Source organism: Cnephaeus nilssonii, assembly GCF_951640355.1.
Source record: "Cnephaeus nilssonii genome assembly, chromosome: 7".
Lineage (NCBI taxonomy): Eukaryota > Metazoa > Chordata > Mammalia > Chiroptera > Vespertilionidae > Cnephaeus > Cnephaeus nilssonii.
In genome coordinates, this window is record NC_137078.1 from 54,183,808 (window position 1) to 54,210,790 (window position 26,983).

Sequence of the window (26,983 nt, forward strand, 5' to 3'; positions counted from 1 at the left end):
CTCTGTGACTTGCTTTGGCCAATGTAATATATCAGTTCTGAGCGTAGGCCTTAAAATACCTCATATGTTTCTGCTCATATAGTTACATATCTGTCACATGTAAGGCCTATGAAATGTACAGGTCCAGATTAGCCCACTGGTCCTAGGAGGAAGATGTTAGATATATAAGGCAGAGTTGCACAGCAGAAGCACCTTAGATCAGCTGATCTCCAATTGACCTCCAGACATAAACAAGCACAAATGAGATTAGCAGAGCCATTGAGTGAGGCCTGGCCTAGCTTGAAAGGCCCCCATCCAGTCCTCAGACATTTGGGTTAAACATGTCTTCATAACTGCATGTCACTGAAATGTTATTTTTGTTTGTTATGCAGCATTATTTTAGTACGAGCTAACTAATACATCTTCTCAGATAAGGTAAGGTGGTCATGGAAGACTTCACTAAGGTAAACATTTAAGTATACACCTAAGAATGAGAGAGCGATCTATGTCAATAGCTGATAAGAAAATTCCAGGGAGAAGGACCAACATCCAAAAAGACACTAAGGTAGGTGGCATATTTTGAAGAACTAAATGATGGCAAGTATGCCTGAGCCTATCAGCATGAATGAAAATAGCCCAAGAATAGATGGGAGAGACAGGTAGGTCACAGATCAGATCTTGTAGGCCCTGGTAGGAAGTTAATTTTTAAATTTCCAAGATCAAATAGAGACTTCAAAAAGTCCATTAAAGGCTAGTTTAGAAGTGAAAAATTAGTTGGAAGAGAAAAGGAATGCTTAATATTAAAATGCACTTACACAGCAAGTACATATTTTACTTTGATTTTATGCTATATATACAAAATAATTAAAGGCCCAGTGCACGGATTCATGCACCGGTGGGGTCCCTCAGCCTGGCCTGCAGAGATCAGGCTGAAACCGGCCCGGTGCATGGATTCGTCTAGGGCATGTCTGGTCCATCTCACCCAGTCCCGATTGAGGCCATCGGGGCCAGCCAGCAGAGGAGGGACCATGGGAGGGCTCCAAGGCATGTTCGGCCCATCTCGCCCAGTCCTGATCGGCCGAACCCCAGCAGTAAACTAACCTACCAGTCGGAGAACAATATCATTTCACTCATATGTGGGATATAAAACTGAAAGCAATAAATGAACAAACAAGAAAAACAAACAAAAACTCATAGGCACATGAGTGAAGTGAGGTGGGAGGAAAGTAAAAGGTAAAGAGGGTCAAATATAAGAAGAAGATTTGACTTTGAGTTGGAGGCACACAATACAAATGGTGTTATCACAGAATTGCACATTTGAAATATAATTTATACTAATAATAGAGGAATGTGCAAATTGTCCAGGACGCCATCATAGTAACAGTAACGACCGAAAAGCAGGCTGCATGGGGCAACAAGGCGAGCAGGAAGGTTAGTGAGGGATGACCAAATGACTGAACAGCAGGCTGCATGGGGCAACCAGGCTGGGAGGGGGGGCAGTTAGGGGTGACCAGGCTGGCAGGCGGGGCAGTTGGGGGTGACCAGGCCGGCAGGGGGGGCAGTTGGGGGCAATCAGGCCAGCAGGGGGGCAGTTAAGGGTAACCAGGCCAACAGGGGAGGGCAATAAGGGAAGACCAGGCTGGCGGGGGGGGGGGGCAGTTAGTGGCAACCAGGCCAGCAGGGGGTCAGTTGGGGGCAATGAGGCTATCAGGCAGGTGAGCAGTTAGGAACCAGCGGTCCCGGATTATGAGAGGGATGTCCGACTGCCAGTTTAGGCATGATCCCCGGGATAGGGTCTAAACCAGCAGTCCCAGATTAGAGATGGTGCAGGCTGGGCTGAGGGGACACCCCCCCCCCTCCCAGTGCATGAATTTTGTGCACTGGGCCTCTAGTCTTATATAATATAATCTTATCAGCCAATGTCACCCCAATAAATTTAATTTTTAAAAAGGTGCTAAGGAAATAACATTTTGCATGAAGGATAAAGTTCTGTTAAAATACATCCCTAAAATGAAATTCCATGGAGAAGGAACAATATCATAAGCTTTGAGAGTCCTGATGGAGATCAGAGGCCCTTGTACACTCTCCCTGGTACTACTACCTGATAGGTCAGGTATGACAGATAAGAGCAGGAGACCTGGGAAACTCTCACCAATTTCACAGAACACTTTGCTGATCTACCTACTTTTATTGGTTTTATAGTATATATAATTTATTTTACCCAAAGGTATCCTTAAAGCACCAATACCCTGTTGTACCTCCACTTCATAGAACCATGTGGTCTAGCAAAATATATAATATGCACTGAGGGATACAAAAGAGTCATAAATGAGCCATTGTAACTAAATTTTACTGGCATCTCACCTTGGCCTGTCTTTATTGCCTTTTTCTTTTCACTTCTAAAGCAACAGTCTGCCTCCTCAGTGGCCTCTAGGACTCTCTGCCTACCTCCAAGACTGTAATATAGTCCAGAGATGACTTCCTCAAACATTTTCATCATGCATGTTTCACTCAGGGGAAGAAGGATAAAAAAAAAGATAACATTTGCTGAGTTCATATGTTATTTCTGATGCTATCCGAGATCAGTGGTCGGCAAACTCATTAGTCAACAGAGCCAAATATCAACAGTAGGATTGAAATTTCTTTTGAGAGCCAAATTTTTTAAACTTAAACGTCTTCTAACGCCACTTCTTCAAAATAGACTCGCCCAGGCTGTGGTATTTTGTGGAAGAGCCACACTCAAGGGGCCAAAGAGCTGCATGTGGCTCGCGAGCCGCAGTTTGCCACACGGTCCTAGATAAATAGAGATGATATTTCTCTCAGGTAGGTTCCATCCTGCAACAGACTCTGCCTAAGATGAGATGTGAGAATCAATAAATATTTCATTGGGGAGGAAATTCTAAAGAACAACAGTAGAAGAGGAAAGAAGTGAAAGAGGGAAGGGAAGGAAGCCAGCGTTGGGTGTGTGATAAAGCAATTACCACCCTGAGCAACTAAGACTCTTTGCTGCTTGGAACTCTGAGAGACCAAGTGCACATACATCAGGGTGGGCCAGTGGAGGGGGAGGAAGGTGTGCTACTCACTGCCCCACTCCCATCTGTCAATGACTGAAGGCTGCACTTGGAGACATTAACTCCTCTGTATTTCAGGCTGCAATGACCACAAGCTGAATGAATATTCTCAGGAGGATTTGACAGTTCTGGCACTTAGACACCATAGGCACATACCAGATATTAAGGGGACAAGAGGACATGAGAGGGTCCTCAACAGCTTACAGAATCTTTTTCTCATTTCTCAGGGGTCCCTCTATCTGTCCAGGAGGGACAGAGTCCTAGGCTTAGAATTTAGAATTAGGTTTTAGAGGTAGTGCCTGCTTGCAATAAAGTTTCTGCTTGCAATAAAGTTTCTGTACTTTTTACCTATCACCTTTCGTCCGTGGCTTCATTCTTTGAAACCATTGAGACAAGAACTCAGGAATTCAGGGCATTCCAGTTCAATTTTCTCATTTCAATACTAAGACCATATTGATGGTAATAGGATTCCAATCCCGGATGGTTTGACATAAAAATCCCATACTCTTTAGTACACTATGATATTGACACCATGCTGTTTTCCTGTTTCCTGACTCAGAAAATTCAATTATTTCCTACTTCCTACATCATTAAATCTAAACTCCTCATTCGTTCTATAACCCAGCTAGTTAGCTTAGTCTTGCATCTTTAAAAAATAGTGTACAAATACATAAAAGATAAATGAAATGTTGCTTAAAACCATGGGTGAAAATGATTTGCAGGTTTCTTATTGTCAACAATTACTTTAATATGAGAAAACAGTGTGATTAGACCTCTAAATCATCCTATATAATAAAGATGTAATATGCAAATGGTTTTTATGCCGTGAAGTGTAACAACCGACCATGTAATGACCAGATCATGGATCAGCAGGAGGGTGGGGCAGCGAGCTACAAGTGGGTGGCAGAGAGCTACAGGAGGGGGCAGGGCAGCAAGCTATGGGGGAAGGCGGGGGGCGGAGGGAGCTATAGGAGGGCGGCAGTGAACTGCTGGCTACAAGCGGGAGGCAGAGAGCTACAGGAGAGGGCAGGGCAGCAAGATATGAGGGGAGGACCGGGGTGGGGTGGAGGGAGCTACTGGAGGGCAGGGCAGTGGCAGAGAGCTACAGGAGGGCAGCAGCGAGTTACTGGCTACAAGTGGGTGATGGAGAGCTACAGGAGGGATCAGGGCAGCAAGCTATGAGGGGGGCTAGGGGGGGAGGGGGGCAGGGGGAGCTACAGGAGGGCGGGGCAGTGGGCGGAGAGCTACTGGAAGGCAGCAGCAAGCTACGGGTGAGCTACTGGTGCACGGATTCATGCGCAGGGCTACTAGTCTAATATAAAATGCTAAATAAATGTAAATATAATTTCTGGAGCAGTCAGAAGGGTGGGTATTAGTGATGATGAGAATTCAAGACTCTGTTTCTGAAGCTAAAATGACTGGGACTCATAGTTACTGGTGACAGAAGAGCAAAATTCCTTTTACCCATGCAAGGGGTAGTGATTTTGCTTTAGGTGACTGAGCCTGAACAAAAACACATACTGATACAAGCAAAAGGCAACCAGGAAGGAGGAAGTTGGAAACAAGAGAATAAGTAAACATGTATTCCTACCTATATTTGCTAAAGATGAATAGATGCTTTCATTTACATTACTGTATTGAAGACTTAGGTCATTTAGTATGACTGTAGGGCCTGGCAAAGCACAAGAAGAATTTAACATTCATTCCTGCAGTAAAGAAATTACTGAAAGAAGAGAGCTTCTATTGAAGGGAAGTTGTGGTAGAACGTGTGGGTTGATCAATACTATCTGAAGCATTTTTATACACTGTCAGGCTCCTCCTCTGGATGTTTCTTCCTATGGGAAGACCATGCTTCCTGCCCAATGATGTTAGCCAAGATCTTGTGACTCACTTTGGGTAATGGAATGCAAGATGAGGGGAAGCTTTACGTCAGCCGGTGCTTTTACTAGTGTTCTTTCCTTCTACAGTAAATCATAGATATGGGCTCCTTTTTCCTTTTAGACTTTAGAACCCAGAGAAGGCAGAGCAGAGACCAAGCCAATATGTGGCAACACGTAACAGTGTGAAAAATAAACCTTGGTTGTTGTAAAGCTAAGGTTTGTGGTTACTTGTCATTACTACGGTAACAGTTGTGTAAGAAGAAGTGGGTAAAAGTGTCTTTCTAATTCTGGGAAAGTTTACAAATTAAAAATTGAGATCATGAAGAAAACAACTTTCTGTTTAGAAGTTTGAATGTAATGCAACAAAAATTTATAAATGATGTTAAAATCCTGATAACACTCAAAAGAATTTGAGATATTAGGAATTTTCAAGTAAAATAAATCAGGATAAGATAAAAATGAATCTGAGGCAGGATCCATTTGAAAGTTCCAGAATCTCATAAGAACTAAAGAGCATTAAATAGCTGAAGGCTAGATTCTACACAGATGGATCAGTGAGCCAGTGAACAGGACACCCCATGAACTTTGCTTAATGATTGCATAGATAATACATAACACCAGAAATATAAATTATGTCTATATAATAAACACTGCAATTGATCCTAGGAGAGGAAAACATGCCTGGATAATGGCTGGTCATAAAACTGCTCACCCTTTCCTGACTCATTGATTTTTTTTTAAACATAAAAAGGCATTGTGGCTATTAGGTACATATTACACTACATCTAGAATACTGTCTATATTTCACACATTATCAGAAATAGTCATCTCAATAACTTTCCCAAGTGCTATAATTGTACATTCAATCAAAAATAAAATTTTCACCTTTACATGTTTTAACTTCACCTCTCTATCTCACTGAGTTTTGATTGTATCTGTCAGTATACATGGTGGTTCTTAAAAAGCTGGCAAACATGACCTTTGAATCAAGAATTAAATATTGAGCCTTTCATAGTCTCTTCTTCCCTTTTCCCCTTCCCAATTAATTTTATAACAAGTTTAGTGAAGAGTTTGGCCAAAGGGGAGAAAAGTATGAAAAACAAAAAGCCTTAGAAAAAGCTTAAAAATCATTTTGTGGCCGATGATGCAGGGATGATTGTTCCACTGTGGATTAGCCCTGGTAATGCTGTGTAGCCAACGTGTTATTAACAACAGGATGCCAGCAAAAATGCTGCTGATGACAAAAGCTGTCAAGTTTACTGTCAGCTGTAGTGTTTGGCTCCAAAAGAGAGTGGGAAGAACTGATGCGCTTATTGATGTCTCCTATCTTGCCTGACAGGAAACTGATAGGCATGTGACATGCCAAATACTATAGGGGGAAATATTTTCTTGATTAAACATGGCATGTGGTGACCCACCAGAAGACAGGTAACATTATTCACTCTTCAGGCATGCAGCCAAATGGCACAAGTCATATATATTTTTGCTTTTAAAATTAAAAAGAAAGTATTTAGCTTTGCTCTTGACACTAGGATGTTCAAACTCACACAAAAGATGACACAAGGCCCGATTTTTGGACATTTGATATAAATGTAAGTGAACTTAAAAACATAATTTTAAATTAGTGCTGCAAAGGCTTTCTACGTTTCATACCATAAGGACATAACATCAATTCAAACAACTAAAACATGTAAAGTGCAATCAACCTTTCCTCTGGCCTATACAATACTGGAGATACTTTTAAAACCTTTGAGTACAAATATCCCCTGTGTACTCATTTGAAAATAAATTAAGCCAACTCTTTCTAAAATATCATGCTCTGATTAAACAGTTACGTTTTCTTTAATAAATCCAGAGAATCTTCCAAAGGGGCTAGAATGACTTTGTTGTTTTCAGGATTTTTATTTCATAAAAATACTTACTTATTCTACATATAGAAACAGCCTCACGTGGATCAGAGTTTTGGTCCGTAATGGATTGGTCCATCAGTAAACTCCAAGGAACATCGCTTCATAAACACACCATTGGCTTTAACATGCTATCAATTTACTGACTCCTTTTCATTTAGTATAGGCGATAAAACAACAAAAATTGAAGTGTGTGTATTCTTTTTAACAAAGATGTCTTCTGCTATTCATTCATTCAATGAGCAAGGTACTGGGCTCAGCGATGTGGACATAACAGAGGCACAGTTCTTATCTCCACAGGGCCAAGAGTCTAGCGAAGCAAAATTCATAGCATGACATTTTATTACTAGTATTTCTGCTTTGGGGGGTTATTTTATATTATCTTTATTCCAATGAGCCTGACATATTTGAAATGCATTAGCCAAACTAACTGATCAGTTGTTCTTTTCATACACTTCTTTGTTCCTTTATATGAATCATCTGATTTGACAATTTATAGAGGAAGTTTCTTGAGGCTTGGTCTGTATCTTTTATCTATCATTTGAAAAGCCACAGGTATAGTTTTATCTAGTTCAGTTAAAAAAAAAACAACAACACATACCTAATGCAAATACTTGTGGTTTTACAGCTGGAGCTGTACAGGGTCCGAAGTCAAGGATCGTAGAGGTTAATAATAGAGATGTAGCCACAATGGGTCCTGGGAGGACCATGTACTTCAAACTAGAGTGGACACCTCCTGTGAAGCTGTCTGGCCAACAAGGGTTCCTTCTGTCTTGGAATGGCCTTAATATACAACAACATGACCCTGAACTTGGGGCACAAAGATATGGCAAACTGCTGGTCAAATCCTCTCTCTGCTGAGAAATAAAACTTGAAATAGAGAGACACTGACTTCGAATCTTGGGAACTGAGTCACTTTAGTATTGTTAGAACAGTCATGGACTCCTACTGCTGAGTTCCCTAGAATTTTCTGGGCCCCTGTCCCCTTTTTTCTCTGTTCCCCCTTGGCTTGAGTGAGAAAGCTGGATGTGTTGCCAAGCACCTAGATAATTTTTAGGGACTATCATTGCTATTCTCTGAAGTAGCAGAACCAGCCTCACAGGTAGAAGGCTTTTATGCCTTCACTGGTGTATTCTGGTTTACCAGATGAACCCACAGGCAAGAACCTGGAAGCAAGTGTTGTATTTATTAGGGTCTGCAGGTGTTGCAAAGACATTCAGAAAAGCTATGTATCTACAGAGGCCAGAGGCAAGTTCTGCCAGTGAAGGGATTTTACAAGAAAAACAATGAAAATGATTCCCCAAACCAGAAGTTACTTTTATCATGTCTCAGGAAGAATTCTCTAGCTAAGCAAGAGCTTCCCTGTTCCGTAAAGTCTCTGCAGCGCCCTCTTCAATCTTTAGAGGCTCTGAAAGAGTTGTTATAAAGTCAGAGAGGTGAAGTGGGTGGAAGTGAAAAGGGCTGACCACACCTTCTTATCTTGAGTCAGACCGAGCACTATATTGATGGGGTGGGAATGTGAGGGAAAAAAAAAGTCTTAAATCTAATGAAGATTAAAGCATTGATCAATAATTTGGACTAACAAATCTAAGGAAAAATTTGAGCCTGTGTTTTCTGACTTAAAGCAATCACAGGGCTGTCTATTCCCTAAGAGTGGGCCAATGACATCAGGGACAGGGGGGTATGATCCCCCTTGAAATGTGCAGAGGGAGACAAAAATATAGTTGTACCTCACTTATGTCATTAAATATGGTTGTTCAAAAATCTTAATTGTACAGGATGTCTAGAATGGAAGCAGAATGCAATGAGTTTGGTTGTAGGGATAAGAAAGGGCTCTAGAAATTTTGTGTACTTTTCTTTGTGTTCCTGAGGACAGAAAAAATAGGAGTGTCAGATGGAGTCTCAAATGATGAAAGGCTTCTTGTTGATTTACTGATGGCAGCTCTAGATAGAGCCTTTGCTTTCTGTGGCATGGTTTGGAAGTCATTCTGGATCAAATGTTTTGACAGGAGGTCAAATTTGTGAGGTACCAGAGAGGTGGCTTCAGCATAAGGAAGTACTGAGGGTTGAAAACTAAATTAAACTCTCCCATAGAGCAATTTTAATGAAGTTATGCTGCTTCACGGACATGCAAGTTTTACCAGAAGTAGCTCTACGGGCTGGCCTTTCATTCTGGGACAGGTGTTCTAGGTATTGATGTGAACTCATGTCACGGCAGACTGACCCCCAAGAACTTCTGCCAGAGCTGCTTCATGGTGATATGTGCTATACAAGTGTTGTAGGAGGGGGCAGACTTGTTTCTTACTTCTCAGGATTCCATGAGGAGGCATTTTCCCTAATCTTCCTGGGCTCTTGCGCCCTTCACTTTTCCATGGATGTGGAAGCAGTTACCTGATCGGCCAGTTCTGAAGCACTCAGGCCTTTCCCTCCCTCCCTTCTGGAGCCTGACTAGGAACACTTGATTTGGCCGCCAAGACCTCAGCTGTATAGCGGCAAGCCCCAGAGGGTGAGGCTAGATGGATTAAATCTTAGGAAGACCATTGTAGCTCTGCACTTGAGCTACATCCTCCAATATCAGTTTTATCAGTAATATATATAAATGGAAAAAGGTAGATTTGGGTGACTCAAGTAATGATTGAAGAAGTTTCTGATGGGACCCATGCATATGGCCATGGGCTTTCAGCTTTAGTAAGTGGGTCATGCAGGATTTGACTTGAGGATTTATGGAGGCTTACAGCAGATTTACTCCCAAGCAAGTGGTTGTTTTGGGGCAGATGGGACTGTTTTATCAACGCTGCCTTGATCCTGCTGACCTTCGTGGATGCTGGCAACAGTGTTTGAGTTCCTGCTATCTGATCTTGAGCTTTGGGCTGGATAATCACACAAGCACTGTCCCTGGCTTTATAATTCAGAAATCTTTCATTGTAGATGTGCCCACAGAAGGGTGGTGAATTCGATTAATAAACAAATGAAAAATAATAGAGAGCCCTTACAATGAAGAGGATCTTCCCTCTCCTAAATGAAATTGAAAAAGATGACAAAAATCATTGAAATTATTTTCTACCTAAAGACTATGCAAAGAAATAACAAAGACTGGAGCACTTGGCCTTTAAGAACTGAATTTATGCAAGGTTTCCAAAATGAACTGGAGTAGTGTTAAAAGAAGCATGCTACAGTTTTATTATCAGAAAAGAAGAAGTAGAAAAATAAAATAAAGGAAAACTGGCTGTTTACTTTGGAGGAAAAGAGAGATTTCCTTAGGAGAAATCTTGAGATTTTATGGGATATGAAATAGAAATTGGAATCTTCCAGGTGAAGAGAAACAAATATGAGAAAGAAATGAACAGCCCCAGCTCTGACTAATTTTAAAGTGGCAAGTAGAAAAGCAAGAGATGTGTCAGTGTTACCAAGTCAAACAATTGTGACTGGTGCCTAAAGAAATCCAACCAAAGCAGAGACAAAATTTCAGAGCCCAATCTAGAATGAATCTCCAAGAAAGGACAGTCAGAAAAACTACTGATGATGTGGCCTTGTCAAGCTGTGTTTCAGGAGTCCAGTGCAATAGCAGTGCGGAACTATAACTTGAAGAATGGGGACACTATACCAAGTGACTAGAAAATCTGGACAAATCTAAGGTCAGAAGGCAGAACACCAATACAAAATATTTAAAGAATTCTTAGGTGAGTTTCAAAATAATAAAATCACTAGAGGTGAAGGTACAGGTATTGCCTTGCTGTTAAGATTCTAGAAATTTATGGAATTAGCATTTTTAAATTAAAAAATAGAGTTTCATTGATTTTAGAGAGGAAGGGAGAGAAAAAGAGAGATAGAAACATCAATGATGAGAGAGGATCATCCATCAGTTACCTCCTGCACGCCCCACATTGGGGATTGAGCCCACAATCCGGGTATGTACACTGACCGGGAATCGAACCGTGACCTCCTAGTTCATAGGTTGATGGTCAACCACTGAGCCATGCTGGCTGGGCTAGAATTCTAATTTTAAAGGAGAAGAAACACAATGTGCCTAATTCTGTAAAAAAGATAGAGTAGAAAGAAATTCTACTCAAGGCCTGCCTGGGATAGTCCAATGTTGAGGAAAGAAAATTTCTTGAAAGAGCAGACACATCCTCATTAAGTCCCTGAAGGCACACATTTCTGAGCTAACAACAACTGTTTTGGGGGTCAGGAACATGAGGAGGTTAATTTTCCAGATTATAGAAAGATAAGAATGACAGCAATGCACCTGGTGATGGCCACTAGGGCTCCAGGAACAGACACCTGCTTACCTCACTTTTTAGAAGCCATGCCATTAGACAGACTCACATTCAGTCCATCACTGGCACTCAAAGGGGAAAAGTTTCTGACCCCTTGTACTGCTAATGCTATTCTGGTCTGCTTTGTTCTTCTGGCACTGCTGGGCTCTTGGCTCAGACCCTACGGGTGCTGCTGCCAGGGCGGGAAGGTACTTTTCTGGGCTCCCTAATGTTGCCTTCAGGGAAGGCACAGAAGCCACTGGGTCTGGGCCTCCTTATGCCATTGGATGGTAGGTACGAAGACACAGGGTTTCACTGTTGCCACCATTAATACCAGATAGTTCTGCCTGCCAGGGACAGCAGGGCTAGGATGTCCTGGGGCCTCACTGTTCTGCTGCTGCAGGTGGATTGAGAGAACAGGCTTTTCTTGTTTTTTATAATTATAATTATGATTATGATGTCTTTTGACAATGTGATGTAGGTTTCTCTGGCACCCAGTCCAGGAATGTATGGAAGATGAAAAGAAAACCCAAGGGACACATCACATTGTCTTTCCTCCAGTTTGGAAATCCCAGCCAGTCTGTCTTCATTTTTTAAGCTTTCAGAGGCTGTTTGATCATGGTCTGTTAAATAATTTCCAGTGTGTTTAATTGAATTTTGAAGGGAGGAACAGGGAAAGATGAGACCATGGTATCTGTTTCATAATTATAAGTTTTCCCTTCCCTTCCCTTCCTTCCTTCCTTCCCTCCCTCCCTCCCTCTTTTTCCCTCTTTGTCTGTTTTTCTTTCCTTACTTTCTCTCTTTTTTGTATTTTCTCCCCCAACCCCATCCCCTCTTTCTTATTCTCAAGCTGGTGCTCTTTTACTTTTAAAGTAAAGTAATTGATTTCTTCATTCATTCTGAAATATTTGTTAAACATCTCCTAACTCCAGGCACTATGCTGTGTGTTGTTGACATAATGGTAAATGAAAGATATCTTGCTCTTCAAAGAGCAGATAATGTAATTCTAAAATGTTTGTCTGGATGTATTTGGGTGTGGCCCTCATTTAAATGGTAAATAGAGTACACTTTAAGACATTTCAATATATAGTCAGATATTTTCATAACTTTGAAAAATATATTCAATTAAGTATTTGATTATTTTTTTTCCCTTTAACTTGCTCTGATTTCTTTCTTAGGACAGTTTATAATTCTTAGGTTATATTTTTATATTTTATTTCTTTTGTCATTATATCTCTTCATATTTATTTGTGAGTCATGCTTTCTTTGTATTCATGGACTTCAACTATTTGCTCCTCCAATTCCTAGTATTACAGTGTTAATTATTTTATTGACTCCAGTGGAGATTTCAAGTTTGCTCTTCATGTTCAGTTTTTTATAATTTCTTTCCTCATCAATGTTCATTTTTAATTCTCCCTTTTTTCTTTCTGAAAAAAAAAATGCTTTTTCCCCCATATTGTTTATTTTGCAGCTAGTTCCTAAAGTACTTATCTTCTTGTGATTATTGAAAAGTTTTAACAGCTTTGTAATTTTTTCTAATTTCTGCATTTATTGCTTTCCAAACATATACTATCATATACATGTTCTTTTCTAGGATAGTTTTTTGTTCTCTGGTTATATAGCATTTAAAATATATATATATCCTGTGTTCCTATCACTGAATTAAAGGTGGTTATAATACAAAGGGCAAGGGAATAAAGTGCGAGATGAAAGTGAGGGGTGGGTAGAAGCCAGACTATGCGAAGTCTTATAAACTAAGTAAGGATTTTGTCTTTCTTGAATGAGAAATGACCAGAGAATCATTTTAAGAAGAAAGTATTCAGAACAATACACAGGAAGGCCACTTACAGGAGTATCTGGTAGATCTTTGAATCTCCACAGAGGAGATGATTTGTGAAAAGCCTCAAAACATACTCAGAAGGTGGAATTCCAGGCCTTAAACTTATAGTGAATGTTAGAGGAAAAAGGAGAAAAAGGTATGAAAGATGGCTCCCAGATTTATGTTCTTTGAACAGAAATGGTTAAGAGCTCCTAACACTCCAAAAACACTGGAAGAAGCTATGGTTTTGGGGGAAAGATCACGGATTTGGTGAGTTTGAGGCATAGGCCAAATATCCAAGGGACTATGTTAAGTAGATATTTGGATATATGGAGAGATGCATGGGTTGGAGGTATTATTTTGTGAGTCATCTGATTACAGGAATAACATGCTGTGGGTGTAATGAAACTGTCTATGGAGAGAGTATATTTAGAAGAAGACTTCAGTTTTCAGAAATTCTAGTATGTAGTGGCTGGAAAGAGAAAGTTGCACATGCAAAAGAATAACCAGAGAGACAGAGGAAAACCAGGGCAAGTATTGTATTATGGTAACCAAAGCATTAAGGATTTTAAAAAAGAGGAAATGATCAACAGTATTAATTTTGGTTAAGAAGTTAAGTAAGAAGAACATTGGGGGAAAAAAATGCCTGAAGGATTTAGCAAGTGGTAGCCAGAATTCTAAGATGGCCCCAAGATCACCCCCCTGCCCTGCAAGTGTTCAAGTCCTAAGTAATCCCTTTCCCTTGGATTGGCAGGACCTGTGACTTGCTTTTAGCCAACAGAACATGGAAAAGGTGATGGTGTAGTTAAGGTTCCAAATCAGTTGACTGTGAATGAATCAAAAGTAAATTATCTTGAGTGAGCCTGACTTAATCAGGTAAACGCCTTTAAAAGAAGGACAGGGCCCTCCTTGAAGAGAGTCTCCTTGCTGGCTCAATGGAGTGAGCAGTCATGTGGAGAAAGTACATGTAAGCAAGGACTGTAGGAGGCTCTAAAACCTAAAGGTGGCCTCCAGCTAGAAGTCAGCATAAAGCAGGGCTCCTGGTCATAAACTATAAGCAAACAAGTTCTGCCGACAGCCTAAGTAAGGTTGAAAGTGGATTCTTCCTGAGTTGAGCTTTGGATGAGACTGAAGCCAGGTATGACTCCTGAGGCAGGGAACCAGGATAAGCCCTACCTGAACTCCTGACACACAGAAACAGTGAGATAATACATTAGTTTTCAGCCACCTAGTTTGTGGTAATTGGTTACACAACAAGAGAAAACTAACACAACAACATAAAGAGATTGTCGGTGCTGTGAATGAAAGCTGTTTCAGTATGGTGACTGGGGAGGAGCCTGATTGCATGGGTTTGGAGGAGTGAGTGGGAGATAGGTAAATGGAGTGAGTGTGTATGCCTCTTTAGAAAGGTCTGTCTGGCTGCCGAAATCGGTTTGGCTCAGTGGATAGAGCGTCAGCCTTTGGACTCAAGGGTCCCAGGTTCAATTCCGGTCAAGGGCATGTACCTTGGTTGCAGGCACATCCCCAGTAGGGGGTGTGCAAGAGGCGGCTGATCGATGTTTCTAACTCTCTATCCCTCTCTCTTCCTCTCTGTAAAAAAATCAATAAAATATATTAAAAAAAAAAAAAAAAAGGAAGGTCTGTCTGGGAATAGAGCAAGAACGTGGGAATGCAGCTGAATGGGTCTGTGGTTTTGAGAACAAAGTTTTTAATTTTGTTATTTAATGGGAAATAACTTAAACATGTTTAAAAGTCTGTCTTTTATAAGAAACAACTTATTTTTACTGAAAGTTTACTTTGCTAGATGCAGCATAGATATAATTCACATGAAATAATTGGTTAAGACTTGTGTTGATTAAAAAATATTGTAAAAGAGTATAAAATATTATGAAAGAAGGCAGTTTGAATCATGACACTTAGTAAAAAACCTTCCTGTAGGCACCATTTCTAAATGCAAGAGGGCTCTCCTTAAATCTGGAGGGTCCTCTGTCTGAGTTAAGTTCTATTCCTTTCTATTCTCACTAAAGGGGAGCCACTACCATTTCTATTTCCATGGTGATTTTCTAAGGTGACAGTTTTCCATGCGAGTTGACCAACAAGTCTTTGTCTATATTCCGTATTGAATTTGTAGAATGACTAGGAAAGAACTATGCCATTGTGTGAGACAATTTACGATCTAACACACATTTTTATTGAACACTGCTTTAAGAATGTCAGCTTTATGTCATTTGTTTAAAGCCTATACTCCTTGCCATGCATTATTGTTTCTAAAAATAGTAGTAGTAATTTATATGGATTTTAATTTCTGCAATCAGAAATGGTTTATTATCCTCATACAGTTTGAAATAACAACAATAATAACAAGGGTAGAGAAAGAGAGGAAAGAAAAAAAAAACTTGCTATCCCAGGTTCTACACTAAGTAGTTCATATACATATCTCCCTAATTCTCAAAACAATCCTATAAGGTAGGATCTATCATTTTTCAAATAAGTAAACTGAGTCTTAGATTTAAAAAAATATGGAGGAGAGAACCAAGATGGCAGCATAGGTAAACGCCTATACTTGCTGCCTCCCACAACCGCATCAAAATTACAACTAAAATACAGAACAACCATCATCCAGAACTGCCTGAAAGCTGGCTGAATGGAAGTCCTACAATTAGAGAAGCAAAGAAGAAAGCACACTGACACTGGTAGCAGGCGTGGAGGTGTGCAAGGTTCTGGATGTGCACTCATGTGTGCTGCTTTTTTAATTTGGAGTAATATCGCCTCTTTGTAGGCGGCCCATGAGGAGCAAGAGGTCCCAGCCCCACACCAAATGCCCAGCACAGGGTTCCAGAGCTGGGAAAAGAAGTTCCCGTAACTGGCTGTAAAAACCAGTATAGATTGGGGCGCAGTGACACAGAGACTGCTAGAGACCTAGCTATTTCTCTTAAAAGGCCAGCGCATGAACTGAACTTATCAGGTCCAACTTCCTCTGAGCTCTAGCACCAGGGTGAGGTTCTGGGGAACACAGACACATAGGAAGAGAAACTGGATTGTCTGGCATCAGGGCAAAAACTCAGGAGCAGCTTTCTCCCAGACAGAGGTGCTTGCAGGGATCATTGCTTCTGTGCTGGGACCTCACTGGCCTCAGGTCTTACTGACAAGTACCGTATTTTCTGGCGTATAAGACAACTGGGCATATAGAAGATTTTCCTGGGTTAAAAAGTCGTCTTATACGGAAAATGCGGTATTTGTTTGCTCCACCCTGGTGATTCCCTGAGACCCCGCCCCATCCAATTTGAGCCCCACCCAACCTGTGTGCAGAGGTTTTTGCATATGAATGGCCTGTCCTTGCTCAGGGTAAAACAAGCTGCAGCTGGATTAGGGGGCCCAAAGCTATCAATTAAAGCCCTAATACCCAGCACCAGCACCAGCCTGTCTTCCTTCACAGTTGAGCCTCATCTGGGTACTTCCAAACCCAATACAAAGAGGAGGAATCTGCAGATCTCTCTGTAGCTCCTGCCAGGTGGCCCCAGGCAGTGGCTGACTTTGCAGCTCCCTGGAGACCCAAGAGCCAGTGTACACAGTGGTCAGTGTCAGACCATACCAGGGGCAGACTCAGTAAACACCAAAGCCCCACAGAAACAAGTCCTGCTTCATAGGGGTGTCTCCTGCACAGCAGCTCTCCCACTGCAGTTGCAACTGGTCCCTACAGCAAATTGGCCTGGAGGTCCATTCCTCCCAGTGACACCAACAGCAATCAAGGTTCAACTACAAAAAGACTGTACTCACAGCCCACAAAGGGGTGCACTTAGAGCTCCCAGCTCAGGTGACTGGGGAGGCTGAGCCACTGGGCCCTCTAGGACATCTATTACACAAGGCCACTCTACCAACTCAAGGAGACATGGCAGCTCTACCCAATACATAGAAACAAACACAGGGAAGAGCCAAAATGCAGAGATAGGGAGGAATATCGCAAATGAAAGAAAAGAAAGAGAGTAGACTATTGGATATAGAATTCAAAACTATGGTTATAAGGTTACTTAAGAATCTTCTAGAAACCTCCAAGGGACTTAGTGAGACTTTCATCAATCTTAAGGAGAATGTCAAAATAATGGAAAAGGACCAGTCATAAATAAAGCATACACTAACTGAAATAAAGTATAATATACAGGGATTGAACAGTGAAGTAGAGGATTCCAAGAATCAAATCAATGATTTGAAATATGAGGAAGCAAAAAACATCCAACCAGAAGAAAAAAAAAAGAATCCAAAAATATGAAGATAGTGTAAAGAGTCTCTGGGACAACTTCAAGCATACCAACATTTGCATTATGGGGTGCCAGAAGAAAAGAGAGAGCAATATGTTGAAAACCTATTTGAAGAAATAATGACAGAAAACTTCCCCTACCTGGTGAAAGAAATAGACTTACAAGTCCAGGAAGCATAAAGAGTTCCAAACAAAAGGAACCCAAAGAGGACCACACCAAGACACATCATCATTAAAATGCCAAGGGCTAAAGACAAAGAGAGAATCTTAAAAGCAGCAAGAGAAAAACAGTTAGTTACATACAAGGGAGTAACCATATGACTGTCAGCTGACTTCTCAACAGAAACTATGCAGGCCAGAAGGGAGTGGCAAGAAATATTCAAAGTGATGAATAGCAAGGACCTACAACCAGATTACTCTACCCAGAAAAGCTATTTAGAATTGAAGGTCAGATTAACCCTTTGCACTCGCTTGCTTTTTTCTCGATTCCTTTATTCTAATGCTAACCGTGTCGAGTCACACTCGACATCCGAGTGCAAAAGGTTAAGATCTTCACAGACAAGAAAAAGCTAAAGTTCATCACCATTAAACCAGCATTATATGAAATGCTGAAGGGTATTCTTTAAGAAGAGGAAGAATAAAAAGGAAAAGATAAAAAATATGAACAAAAAATGGCAACAAATACATATCTATCAGCAATTGCATCTAAAAATCAAAATAAATAAATAAGAAATCTAATGAACAGAATAAACTGGTGAATAAAATAGAATCAGAGGCATAGAAATGGAATAGACTAAGGATTCTCAGAGAGAAGGTGGGGAGGGGGAGTTGGGAAGAGATTAAACAAAGATTTTATATACATATATGCCTTAACTATGGACACAGATAACAGGGTGGGGAAGGCCTGGGGCAGGGGGAGGCAACTGGATGAAGGGGGACAATGGGGGGAAAAAAAGAGGGACTTCTGCAACAATCTCAACAATAAAGATGAAAGAAAAAAATACTGAGAGTCCTGTAGCTGTCACAGTAAGTGTCACATAGACAATAAACACTACTGTGTGACTCTGAAGTTAATGTCTTAATTAACTAATATGATACACTGCTTCTATTCTTAAAGAAGGCTTCTTTCTTAGGACTTCAATCCTGTCCTGTAACAGGACAAAAACTGTTCATTATATTAACAAGGGATACTTAAGACCTCTCTGGAAGAGGATAATATTTTATCATTTCTCATTTCTCATTTTATCATTCCATGGTCTATAACATAGTCAACCCAGCTGAGTTCCTGCTGTGTTATTTCAAAAATGGCGTGACTGCCACAATTCAATTGATGAGGTCTTTCTTGTTATAACACATGCATCAGTTATATTATGTACCTTATATTAGATAACAATAAGACTTAACTCTGACATATGCCTATATTAACTCTGAAATATCTCTATAATCAGTAGTCTTTTGCATCCGTGATGATTTAGTATCATCTGCAGCCAGTTATTTGACCCAGGCTAGTGGTTTTCAAACTTGAGCTTGCATCCAAATTTCATGTAGGGCCCCCTTCAAAACACACAGATTACTGGACCTGACTCTCAGAGGTTTTGATTCAGTAGATGTGGGTTGCAGCCCTTAAAATTTGCATTTCTAACAAGTTCCCAGATGCTGCTGCTGGTCTGAAGACCACACTTTAACAATGACTGGCCCATGCCAGGTTTCAAAAAACTTTTTCTATAAATAATCAGGTAAACACTTTTGACTTTGTGGGCCAGGTAGTCTGTGTCACAAGTACTGAACCCTTCCTTTGTAGTGCAAAAGCAGCCATACACAATACCTAAGTAAATAGGAGATGGCTGTGTTCCAATAAGATGTTATTTATAGAAACAGGTATCAGGCTGGATTTATTCAATAGATCAGTTGATCAACCTCTGGCCTAGACCAACTCAGTACAAGAGGCCTGAAAAATTACTTTGTATATGTTAAATAGTAACTCTATAAGAATCAATATAGATTTAATTACAAAAATCCCTTCTAAAATTTAAAGAAAATCTGCAGAACTTATACCAGATACTAAGTTGATTGTGATAAACTAGCATAAAGGAAAAACCCCCAGGCTTTCTCATGTACCCAATAAAAAATGCAAGACCCTATATCTTATAGCTTTTGTTTTAAGATACCCATGAACTCAATCTTCATTTTGAAATTTTAGTTTTAATTAGATATTGTTTCTAGTGTTTAAGCTAAATCTACCAATTAAAAGAAAACTAACATTACATTGGTTGTCCATTGACTTTATAATAAAACAGAACAAAGCAAAAACACTCAACTTGCCATGAATGTACCCAGATTTAATGTACTTGGTCTTTACTTGGAACAGTGTACTTCAAACTAATTTAAAATGCCAGTGTAATCTTAAAAGTCTACTAAACTGTACATGCCAATGAACCCACTGCATTAACTCTATCCTTATAAAATGTAAGTTCCTGGAAAAGGACAAAATTGAGATAAATGTTATCATAATGGAATGTGATTTACTTCCCGGAAAATAATTATATTCAAATACCATGAAGAAAGTTAGTACTAAGGGTCATTTTAGAAACTTAAAATGCAAATAATATGTCAATCATTTCAAAAAATGCTAATGACTAGAAATATTTAAATTAAACATCTCCTGACAAGTATATACACTAATATGCAATAATATGAAGATAGAATAAAATGAGTTTATGATGAGATACACACCTTCCATCTTCCAAAATATTTTCCTAAATGGGATTAAGTCAAATGTTTTTCTCTGTTCAATGGGTTTACTAATATATTTACCACTAGATATTTATTCTCTAGTCTAATGCAGTGGTTTTCATAGTCCTCAGGTTTGTTTGTTTTTAAATGTTGAAAAAGCATTGTGGTCAAATGAAACTAGAGGATGTTAATTTTAAACACATTTCAAAATGATTTTTAACTTCAAGACTCATTAGAAACATTAATATTCATGACATGACTATCTAAGAAAGATATGGTAGATTGTGCAGCCTTTTCCAATGTCTTTGGAAACCCAATTATCAGTACAGCATCTTAACAATGGTCTTTTAGGGTCTGAATCCATGTACTGTATGGTAATAGGTTTTAAAAAATAAATTCAATTTGATGCAATAAATACTTATTAAGTACCTCTATTTTTAAAAAATTATTTAAAGGTTAACCCTTTCGTTTTATAATGCTACTCACCAAAATCTATTTACAATATAGTTAATCTTATTAAAATACTTACACTCCTCTTCAGGCCTCTTCCGAAGTGCTGCACGAACTTCTTTACAAGGACTTCTCTGATATTGTGGGGGATTCCTTCCCCTTAGTAGGCTCTCCATCCTATAAAAAAAAGAATCAAAAGAGTATATTAATATAGAAATCTTGATAAATTTTGAGAAGATAAATGGTTTAAATCAAGAGTCAAGACTTCAAGTATCTACCAAGGCTTGTTACACAACATCATTGAGTATGTAGCAAGGAATAATATAATAGGGAGTGGCAGAGACTATGTTAAACTGAAAAGTGCTTGACTTTTCCAAGACATTCCAATTTAAAACATGTAAAAATACCATGTGGACACTCATATACACATTCTCAGATTAGTGACTGATATGGACTGAATGTTTGTGCCCCCCCAATCCCAAATTCACATTAAACCCCTAAGCTCCAATGTGATGGTATTTGGAGGTGGGACCATTGGAAGATAATTAAATTTAGATGGACATCCATGATGGAATTAGTGTCCTTAGAGGAACAGAAAGAGAGGCCAGAGGTTGGTCTCTCTCTCTCTCTCTCTCTCTCTCTCTCTCTCTCTCTCTCTCCCCCTCTCTGGTGAGAAGGTAGTCATCTGCAAATCAGGAAGAGGTCTCTCACCAGGAAATTAATCTGCTGGAACCTTGATTTCAGGTTTCTCAGATTCCAGAACTGTGAGCAATATATTTCTGTGGTGTAAGCTACCAAGTATGTGGCATTTTGTTATAGCAGCCCGGATGACTAAGGCAGAGACCTACTGACTAGAGCGATTACTTGTAAAGAAAACAAATTTATCAAAAATAGGTCACCCTTTAGAAAAAAAGAACATATCTTTCACCAACATTTGGAATATCAGTTTCAAGAGAGGAATGGCTGCTTTTCTTTCATGATAATGGCTAAATTGGGAGGGCTTTTCTAATTCCAATAATTGTGACTTCTTGAAAAGGTCGGTTAATATAAAGTGTACTTCTCAGTTACAGGTGACATAGCAATGCTGGAATCCAGAATATAGTAATAAATGCATCAGATGCATCTTGGATTAGCATATTTAACATGTACTTTGTGATCATTATTTTCCGGTTTCAGTAAACCTTATAGTTTTGTACTACGAGTGTATACTTATTTTAATAAAAGTAAAAGACTACTGAGTGCTCAGGATTTGAAAATTCAGAACAAAACCATAATATTTATTTGTCATTTTGAAAATATAAGTATAGCTTTTTAACATCTACCTAATTATTCTAATGGAATATCACTGGTTTTGATAATTGTGTTGGTTGATAGCATGCATACATTTGAAAACCACATAGTTGTTATGGGTAATGGTGATGGTGGATATTCTAGGGTAGTGGTACAGATGATTGTGTTGCTGGCCTCCAGAGAGGAAAATTAGGACAGGACGATCCCATAAAAGCATTATGTAAATAGTGTAAAATATTAAATGAATAACCTTTTGTACTATAATATAACACCATTTCTTTGGGAAACTGTCACTGGTTCTTAAAAACACTTTTTCCAATATACTTCCTGAAATCAGTTCATTTATATATAGAAGATGCTGTATGTATTTGTGTGTGTGTATGTATTCATATGTTCATGCCTGTGTATGTGCAGTTCAAGAAAATGTTTCTCAATGTGCAATGATAACTTGAACCTTAGTTTCATTTGAAGCTCATTTCCAGTGGGAAAAAAAGTTATTTCTCTCAAGGTTATAACAATACAATAATGTGAAACCAAGTGAAAACCTGAATTGTTTATGATATAATTTGCTTTAACACTATATCTGGGGAGGAAATTAAGTTTCCAGGCCTGTCCCTGCAGTTTCACCAGGAGGCTTAGCTATATGAACTATATTATATAAACTTTCTAGTTTTTGACTCTTGAATTAATTCAATGTACAGTTTTGACTACATTTCAGCAAATAACGGATTTCCATGATGAGACAATAACAACTTAAGTGAACTAATAATTATTCACCAGTATTTATAAGCTCAAAATCATAAAAGGCAGCAAACATGACCTGCACATGCAAATGTCTACATACAATTGCGATGTAATTTTAGAAACCAATTTTACTCATCGTGACTACACTCTGATGAAAAATGGTAACTATTATCCTGGTTGGAAATCTATGTAAACCACTCTCTTGGAAGAGCTATTCTTTTTCCTTTTATATCTCTGACAATCAGTATGTGAAAACAAAAGTGATCTAGTTAATGTCCATCTAACTATGCTTGAGGATAAGTCAGAATAAATGAAATATGTTATAAATTACTAATAGGGTTTCAGGACAATTTCATCATGTGTGATAATGGCAGCAAAGATCCCCAACTGAACTCCCCAGATGCCCAAAGGTTGCTCTCTGGAATGCTCACAAGCAGATCTACAGATATGCAATGTTAGATATGGAGCACAGCCTAAGTGGGCCTAGGTTCTGTAATAAGACAACCAGGTTCAAACTCTAATTCTGTCTTTAAAGAATGACTTCAGGAAAAAATACGTGCTGTGTGCCTTAACTTTCTCATAAGTAAATGGGGATAACAGCCACCTTCTAGGATTGTTATGAAGACTAAATATGTTAGTACATGGCCTGGCTGGTGTGGCTCAGTGGTTGAGCATTGACCCATGTACCAAGAGGACTCTGATTTCCAGTCAGGGAACATGCCTGGGTTGTGGGCTCGATACCCAGTAGGGGGTGTGCAGGAGGCAGCAGCTCAATATGATACTCTCTCTCATCGATGTTTCTATCTTTCTCTCCATCTTCCATCCTCTCTCTCTAAAATCAATAAAAACATATTTTTAAAAAAATATGTTAATATATGTAAAATGATTTACATGTGTCTGTCACAATTCAAGAGCTCAGCACATGTTGCTATTATTAATGAGAATTATCCCAAATAAAAATAAGATACTAAAATTTTAAATGTATAGTATGTTAGGAAACATGAAAACTGGACTTTATTAAATAAAGAGTTATAATGAATAATCATTGAATCATGTAAATAATTCTACTAGGAGACTGAATAGTTGAAATTCCACTATGCAATGCATAATTTACTTATGATGAAGTCCTTATTAAATATAATATCTATGTTAATATATACTTATATAGATAGTATATATATATATTATAAATATAGAAATAATACTACACACACACACACATATATGAGTGTGTGTGTAGTATTATTTCTATATTTATAATATATATATATGTGTGTGTGTGTGTGTGTTGATCTCTTAATTACATGTTGATTTTTGATCATTTAGCTATTTTCACTGAAATATTTGCTTCTATCCATGACATTTTACATTTTTGAGAACCACCAAAAAGAAAACGAGGGCCAAAAAAACTCACTATAAATTATATATACCACACACTAATAGAGGAAAACATTTTAAAACAGTATTACATGTCCTTTTTCTCTGGCATGCTAAATGTTATGCCCAGTAGAAAACACTTTGAATCAAATTAAAAGTTTTACAGAGCAATGTTTATGTCTAAACTACTATATAACTGTGTCACTTCCATCTTCCTGAGACTACACGTCTGGCTGCTTGAACCCTTCTACTGGTGTCATCTATGATGTACAGTTTGCATTAAATGGTCAGACAAAATAACCAACAATCAAGTCTTGGAGCACAGCCAGGACACAGCAAAGGAGCTATTCTAGCTACTCTCAAGTTTGGCAAGACATCAGCAGGAGTGTGTTAACAGTTCCAGCAAGGAGAGATTAAGTGTGATGACCACAGGCAAAACAGATGCTCTAACAGCTCATTGAAGAGCTCTGAAAAGTGCAGCCTACATGTCAACTGCTGGGAAGAAATAGAGGCAGCCAGAATGATATTAAAAAAGTATAAAAAAACAAATAAATTATGAACAAAGGTGTCCACAACTCTCCTAAATTGAGTTAGTTTACAAAAAAAATCACTTGGAGGGCTTTAAACAAACACAGACCCAGCATTTCCAACACTAAAGATTTTCATTCAGGAGTCTGGGATCAGGTCAAGGTAGATGTATTTTTTAACATTAGTCAAGTGTGTCTAATATAGCCTTACACTGATATTTGGAACCCATGTAAATAAAATATATACACTTGCAGATGTAGGAGAGAAAAGTTCAATGAACATATTACAGGAGATAATCATATGCTGATACAGAGATAAGGTGAGAATCTGGGTTGGAGACTGCAGTTAGAACAGGTATTATAAAAAATGAAGAGTAGCCAGAATGGCATAGTTAAAGGCTTTCCAAGTTGCCTGGAGGTCAACCAGATGAACCTGAAGGCTGCCCATTTAGAAGGTTGATAATCTCAACAGTGAAATACTTTCCTTCAGTAAAGCTTGGTAGACAGTGGGATAAGAGAACAAGTTGGATTAATGTAGAATTATGGATAGATATATTATCTATTCCATTCTTATTATATTCAGGGTTAACCTGAGTCTCAGAGATGTTAAGTAACTTGGTTAGGATCATACAGCAAGTAAATGCAATAATCAGAATTTTAATCCAGAACTGTCTGACTCAAGAGCCCATGCTATTAACTACCATGTGAGTTGTACAATAGAACTTTCTGCAATGATGTAAATGTTTAATATCTGTGCTGTCCAATACCGTAGCTGCTAGCCATTTTCAGTTATTGAGCACTTGAAATGTGGCTAGAAGGACTAAGGAACTGGATTTGCGAGTTTGAAATGTTATTGAATTGTAATTTATTTAAATTTTAATAGCCACATTTGACTACAGTAGTAGATAGCACAGCATATCCAGGAGCCCCTATTCAGCACATGACTGAGGAAAATACAAATTTCCACTGGAGATTTCTGAATTCAAGTCAATCAGAGCAGAGAAGTAAAGTCTTGGAAAAGTGCTCCACATGAAGGTCTTTGCAGACAAGTGAACTTACTATAACTCCTCACTGTAGAACTAGCTCACAGTAACTCCCTAAGAGCCTTCTTGCAGAAACACACTTTTTCATGCAACCATGGCTTTTAACTGTGAAGCTCTCCTAGCACATCTACTAGTAAGTGCCTTGAATACTCACTTGAAACTCCTTCCTATCCAGGGCCTGGATATATACTGCTTTCTTTGTCTGAAATAATCTATTCGATCTTAATAACTGCTAATCATCACTTTGACCCCTTTATCCAATTAGGTCTCCAAATATGGTTCAACCCCACAGTCTGGAGTTTTCCATCGTAGCACTTATAACAAATTGTAATTATATGTTAGTCTTCTGGAATTTCTGCTTAATGTCTGCCTTCCTCCTGCACTGTAAGCTTCATGAAGACAGGGACAGTGTCAATTTTATTCTCCACTCTATTGCAGGAGCTTAGTACAGTGTTTGGCATTCAAGAAGTATTTCTTGTTTAAATGAATTAATTTCCCTAATCCAGCCCCAAGGGCAAACATATGTTCCTGTGATCACTGGGTGTGAGCCAGGTAGTCAAACTAGTGAGTGCCTGTCCGAACAATGTTGTCCTTCTGTTACCCCTGACTTGTGTGCTTTCCTTCAGCCATTCACTGGCACCTCCTAACACTTTCCTAGAAGACCATCACCTTGCACTCAACAGCAGCCTCTCACCATTGCTCTTTCCACCAGCCATCAAGGGTGACCAGTTATCAGAAGGCAGGTCAACCCCAGATTCCCTTTGCTGCAGGGCCTAGGGGATTGAAGGGGAAAGGTGAGAGGAGTTCATTTGGGAGCTGCTCTCTTCTGTGTGAGACAACTCTGTGGGGACCAGGTGCTCCTACCAGTAGACAAGGATTATAACCAAGGAAAGTGATTCAATCATGACATCAAGGTTTTTTAAGTCACCAAAGATACTGAAGCTATTTTTCCTCCCTTTCATTGAGATTATATTTGCTGCTTTGTGAGCACATCCCAAACTAAAAATATATAGTGCTTAAATGGATTTATTAGATAAATTGTCTGATTTAGATAAGCCTCTAAATGAAGGTCTGTATACAAGCAATGAGTGAGTATTTGCAAGTCCTTCTATTTTGTGTTCTGTAAGCTCCTTAAGGCTCCTTAAGAATTTTTATTCAGTAAAGTGAATATAAGATAAATTACAAAGAGTAAATATCCTTGACTTATTAGTTTCTAGAAAAGTAAAAAGTTTAATTGTGCTTTGATAATATTTAATTGAATAATCTTGAACAGGTGCAGACAATTTTAAAAAATGAGATTGGCACTTCTTGAGCTTTTATTTAACTTGATTATAAGCAAAATTGGACACAATAAACGGTATACCTATAAATAAAAACAATTCCTTATATTTAAAATGGCAATCAATGTGACTAGGAAGCTTAGTAATATATAGAATAAAAAATGGTAGCATTTGTTGCCTTCAAATTTGACAATGAATGTACAGAAGCATTTCTGTTAAAGTACAAAGCCATAGAATGTTGACTATAATCTGAAAATTCACCCTATTAGTCTGTGGTAAAGAAGGTACTACCTTTTCATTTGTCAGAGTCCAAAGATTAAAACATATACCATCTGACAAAAGTCAAGCATTTTTTTTTTCTTTTTATAGCTA

At 38.8% G+C, this 26,983-nt stretch overlaps 1 protein-coding gene across 1 annotated transcript in view; it reads right to left on the reverse strand.

Annotated features, from left to right (window-relative positions):
• The window catches only part of LRRC7 (leucine rich repeat containing 7), a gene marked incomplete at its 3' end in the record, with an annotated part of 1,171,300 nt that overhangs the window by 364,989 nt on the left and 779,328 nt on the right, over positions 1 to 26,983 (reverse strand). The window contains exon 11 of the mRNA XM_079777586.1: positions 20,430 to 20,527. Coding sequence (XP_079633712.1) covers positions 20,430 to 20,526 — 97 coding nt within the window. The 5' untranslated portion in view covers position 20,527. The remainder of the gene's footprint in view (positions 1 to 20,429; positions 20,528 to 26,983) is intronic.